At 46.6% G+C, this 4,983-nt stretch overlaps 1 protein-coding gene across 1 annotated transcript; it reads right to left on the bottom strand.

Moving 5' to 3' along the window:
- Positions 1-831: 831 nt before the first annotated feature.
- LOC146058443 (uncharacterized) lies at positions 832-4,783 on the bottom strand. Its single transcript, XM_083170722.1, has 2 exons — positions 4,364-4,783; positions 832-3,447 (listed from the first exon to the last, which is right to left on the bottom strand). The coding sequence occupies exons 1-2, from the start codon at positions 4,781-4,783 to the stop codon at positions 2,890-2,892; spliced, it is 978 nt and encodes a 325-aa protein (XP_083026848.1). The 3' UTR covers positions 832-2,889.
- Positions 4,784-4,983: the final 200 nt, after the last annotated feature.

The following is a 4,983-nucleotide window of genomic DNA, read 5'->3' as shown; positions in this document are numbered from 1 at the left end:
CGAGCATTGTGAGTCACCGTGCCTGAAGCATGCCGAGCACAGTGAGCCATGCAAGGGGACTTGGTGCACTTTAACCAGTGTCCATGTCGACTGTGTTGACATTTGGGGGGGAAAAAACCTGTGAAAAACCCATGTTGACGTTTTCACTGTCGACCTAATGCTTGTGTCGACCTAATGCTTGTGTTGACCTAATGACCACGTCGACCTAAAACCATGTCAACCTAGAACCATGTCGACCTTGACCCAGGTTTTGATCTAATGATTGTCGACCAACATGCTGTAGACCAAATTACACTATTCCATTGAATTTGGACTGTTCTGCAGCTCCTCATCTGGAGCTGCCTCTGGATCTTAGGCCCCATACACACCAGAAAGATCAGGATCGTCTAACGATCGTCTAACGATTTTGTGTGCACTTTCCTGCGGCGCTCTCCCGTGGCCTTTTAACGATGTGCTAACGATCGTGTTCTATGTTCCATACAATTTACTAACGATGTACTCACGATACGACATCGCACATGATGGTCGTACGACAGTCGGATGTGCGGATCGTGAGTGCATCGTGAGTGCACTGGTCACGGTCGTTTTTGGAATGTAAATAAAGGGCCGGGCTACCAGAGGGGAGACAAGGGGGGGACAAAAGAACACAAAGAATTATGGGCTGGGCTAGCAGAGGAGGGTAACAAGACTAGGAGCCATTTTGCAGGACCTCATTTCTGCTTTGTGACTAGTGAGGCTTGGTGTATACCTGCTGAACGCTGCACATTGCTATTTTTGTCTGCTTTGTTTTTGCATTCCTGCTGAATGCTGCACATTGCTATTTTTGGCTGCTTTGTTTTTGCATTCCTGCAGAACGCTGCACATTGCTATTTTTGGCTGCTTTGTTTTTGCATTGCTGAACAAAGTGTGTTTTTTTCCCCCATTTTGCTTTTTTGAATTATGGATTCGTTCCAGCAAGATTTCCTGCTTTCCTACGTTGTGCTCAGGGTGAGGAGGATGAGGGCCCAGCGTAGGAAGGCTCGATCCTGCTGGACCAAGCAGTGGCTCCTGGGACGACAAGCGCGGTCTCATATGCCCCTGCTGATGGAGATTCGCGAGAATAATCCCCAGGATTATCGCAATTTCCTTCGCATGGACGATGAGACCTTCCAGGAGCTGCTGCGTCTGGTCACCCCCCACATCCAGAAGCAGGATACCAAGTACCGGATGGCTATCCCTGCTGAGGACCGGCTGGTGGTAACCCTCAGGTTTCTGGCTACAGGACGATCGCTGGCGGACCTCAAGTTTGGATCCATCATCTCCCCGCAAGCGTTGGGACTCATCATCCCGGAGACCTGTAAAGCCATCGTGAAGGTCCTGCAGCATCAGTATTGCAAGGTAAGGAAAAATATACCACACACTTGTAGTGAAAAGATAACCTTTTTTATTTAAATAATGGAACTGTGAGTTTCACAAATACTGATAATTTTTTTTTTTTTTTTACAGTATAAATATAAAAATTGCCAAAAAAGTTATGCAAATATCAAAAATATAAAGCAAATGTATTGTCTTTGTTCGGACATGAGGTAGATCTCAGTATGACACATGGTGCTTGTGCAGATAATGCATGTCCCCTCCACCTCACGTGATGCATAGTGCAGATGCAATAGTCCTGGCACCATTGATATGCACTATGTGCCACGTGGCCATGTCCTTTGTCTGTACCACAAGTACCATGTGTCATACAGCACATTGAGTACACATAATTTTTAAAAGTGCTTTGTGTTGATTTAAATATTGTTATCCTAAATGCTTATATAGTAATGTTGTTTATTTAAATATTGCAAGAACATTATATTAATTGACTGGAATGCAGCAAGGGGGCAGTATGGCAGACGACGCATGTAGCGCGGACAACAAAAGCACCCTCATGCATCCATGGCGCATAGTGCAGAAGTAGTGGTCCCGGCCCCATTGCTCTGCACTCTGCGCCACTGTAGCATGAAGGTCCTTTCATTGTCTGCACAACATGCACCATGTGCCATACTGCTCCAAGCATGGACCTATAGAAAGAACACACATAGCATATAAAACATAGGCAAATTGCCCTAAAAATAACAAGGCATTTCAAATGCTTCATTGCCGTGCGGCAAGGGACAGTATGGCAGACGACGCATGTAGCGCGGACAACAAAAGCACCCTCATGCATCCATGGCGCATAGTGCAGAAGTAGTGGTCCCGGCCCCATTGCTCTGCACTCTGCGCCACTGTAGCATGAAGGTCCTTTCATTGTCTGCACAACATGCACCATGTGCCATACTGCTCCAAGCATGGACCTATAGAAAGAACACACATAGCATATAAAACATAGGCAAATTGCCCTAAAAATAACAAGGCATTTCAAATGCTTCATTGCCGTGCGGCAAGGGACAGTATGGCAGACGACGCATGTAGCGCGGACAACAAAAGCACCCTCATGCATCCATGGCGCATAGTGCAGAAGTAGTGGTCCCGGCCCCATTGCTCTGCACTCTGCGCCACTGTAGCATGAAGGTCCTTTCATTGTCTGCACAACATGCACCATGTGCCATACTGCTCCAAGCATGGACCTATAGAAAGAACACACATAGCATATAAAACATAGGCAAAGTGCCATAACTACTAAAATTATTTTAACTTAAAACCAAACCAGTGCCTCATTGCCTTGCAGTATGGAGCAGTAGAGAGACGGCGCTTGTAGCGCAGATAAAGAAAGGGACTCATGATTACCTGTTGCATACTGCATATACAATGGTCCCGGCCCCATTGTTCTACAAGTATGCAACAAGTCAGCATGGCCATTATCTCCGCCACAAGCACCGTGTTACATACTACTCCATGCCAACTGCGAAATAATTCTATGGGATGCGGTCATAAATCTTGCAAAACCGGTGTATCATCCAGGTTCGTGCTGTCTCCCAACAATGTTGTATACATGTGACTGTACCGGGGTGGGGTCTGAGGTTGGGTACAGGATTGTCTAATGGGCGGGGTGTTTAAAGGCAATGATGCAATGGCTGGTGAGGGTACGGCAGGCATCTGTTGCAGCGTCTGGTGCAATGGAAGAAGCCCCATCAGTGTGGTTTTGATTGACAGGCGGCCCTGTCGGCCCATAAACAGGAGTTCGCTTGTGACGCGTTCGAACGCCATCTGTTGGTCCGGATGTAGCTTCCGTAAGCCATCAGCCATGTACTTTCCAAAGGTGTCAAACTCATCAGATGGCCTACGCAGCACCTCTTCGGCTCGAACCAGAATATCATCGGGTTCTTGTTCAGGAACTGCCTTGGTTCTGCGTTTTTTCTTTTTGCCAAATAGTTGAGGCGGGGTGGGGGTTTCCGGAACTCCATAGATTGTTCCCGATGAGTCTTGTGGCTCTGGGGTTGGATTAGGGGTTGAGGTGTGGACCACCTCTATCTCTGTACTTGTTGTCTGTGGAAAAGAAAACAACAACAATTAGTTAACATCACCTTCTCTTTTTTTCAGTTCCCCAACACCGTTCAGGAGTGGCAAAACATCGCTGCTGAATTTGATGAGGCGTGGAACTTTCCTAATTGTGGAGGAGCCATCGATGGGAAACACATCCGGATCAATCAGCCACCCCACAGCGGTTCGTACTACTTCAACTACAAGGGGTACTTCAGTATTGTGCTGATGGCTGTGGTCAATGCGAACTACGAGTTCCTCTTTGTGGATGTCGGCAGGAATGGTCGGGCCTCAGATGGTGGAACTTTGAAGGACACCAAGTTCTACCACAGGCTCGCCTCCAACACCATGCACTTGCCCACAGCTCAACAAACCAAGCATGGGCTGAACTTTGTATTTGTTGCGGACGAGGCATTTGGGCTTCATGAACACATCATGAAGCCCTATGCCAAGCGTGTACTGGACCACGACAAACGTGTGTTCAACTACAGGCTCTCCAGGGCACGCCGGCTTGTGGAAAGTGCATTCGGGATAATGGCCAGCAGATTCCGCATTTTCCACACAGCCATCAACCTCCGGCTGGATAAAATTGACTGGGCCGTCATGGCGTGCTGCGTCCTGCACAATTTACTTCGCCGCAAAGAAAGGGCACATCGCCCGGCAGGACCAGCACCGCCGGAGGACCCAGATGATCCCAGGGAGGTTGCCCCAATTGTGTCCCTGGAGATGCCGGCCCAGCAGTACCGGGGGACAGCACGAGCCAAACAGGTCAGGGACCAATATAAGGCATATTTCAATGGTGTTGGTGCTGTCCCCTGGCAGGAAGACCACATTTAAAATCTTTTTGGATAAAGGAACAAAAAAATGATTGAAAGAAAGAAATGGGGCAAAGGGGTGATATACACATTGGACCAGTACTTACTGATAACGGCTGGAAACTTTCATCCATGGCCGCTGTCACGTCATCCACCTCGCCTTCCACCATCATGCAGAGCCCTCGCCTTGGCACCTCCTGGCTGAGTGTGAAGGTCAGCAAGTGGTAATACCACAGCGACGTCTCATACACCTCTCCTGCACCAGCACCGGACCTTTTGGAAGACTGTATTTTTTTATGTTCCTTAAGAAACACAGTCCGCAAATTCTGGATCTTTTTACGGACCCATTCCGTATCAGCCTCTGGGTTGTAGCTCTTGCTAAATTCAAGGAGATCTTGCAGCGCTTGAGCTCTTTTGATTTTATTACTATAGTCTTTCGACTTTGTCTTCCAGAGGCATTCAAGTTCGCAGTATTTCTCTATGAATGCCTCCACAAACTCCTGTTCTTTGACCAGTGCCTGGGACATTCCTGCCAAAAAAAAAAAAAATTTGACAATAGTCTATGTACATATTTTTCAAATGTCAATAGTTTGGTTAATATAAATAGTAGTTAAAATTATATGTTTCATTAAACTGTATATAATTAATAAAAATAAATGTTTTGTTTTTATACATTTAAGAAATTTTAATAAATCATATTTCTATACATTTATCATCTTTACATTAC

This window comes from Crinia signifera, chromosome 2, assembly GCF_055691185.1.
Source record: "Crinia signifera chromosome 2, ASM5569118v1, whole genome shotgun sequence".
Lineage (NCBI taxonomy): Eukaryota > Metazoa > Chordata > Amphibia > Anura > Myobatrachidae > Crinia > Crinia signifera.
The sequence above is the reverse complement of the archived record's forward strand: the minus strand, read 5'-3'. Positions and strand labels throughout refer to the sequence as shown.

Excerpts from the sequence above, each read along its gene's own strand:
- LOC146058443 (XM_083170722.1), bottom strand. The coding sequence starts at position 4,783 with ATGTCCCAGGCACTGGTCAAAGAACAGGAGTTTGTGGAGGCATTCATA. Across the intron at positions 3,448-4,363 it reads AAAGTTTCCAGCCGTTATCA|ACAACAAGTACAGAGATAGA; the intron begins GTAAGTACTGGT and ends TCTTTTCCACAG.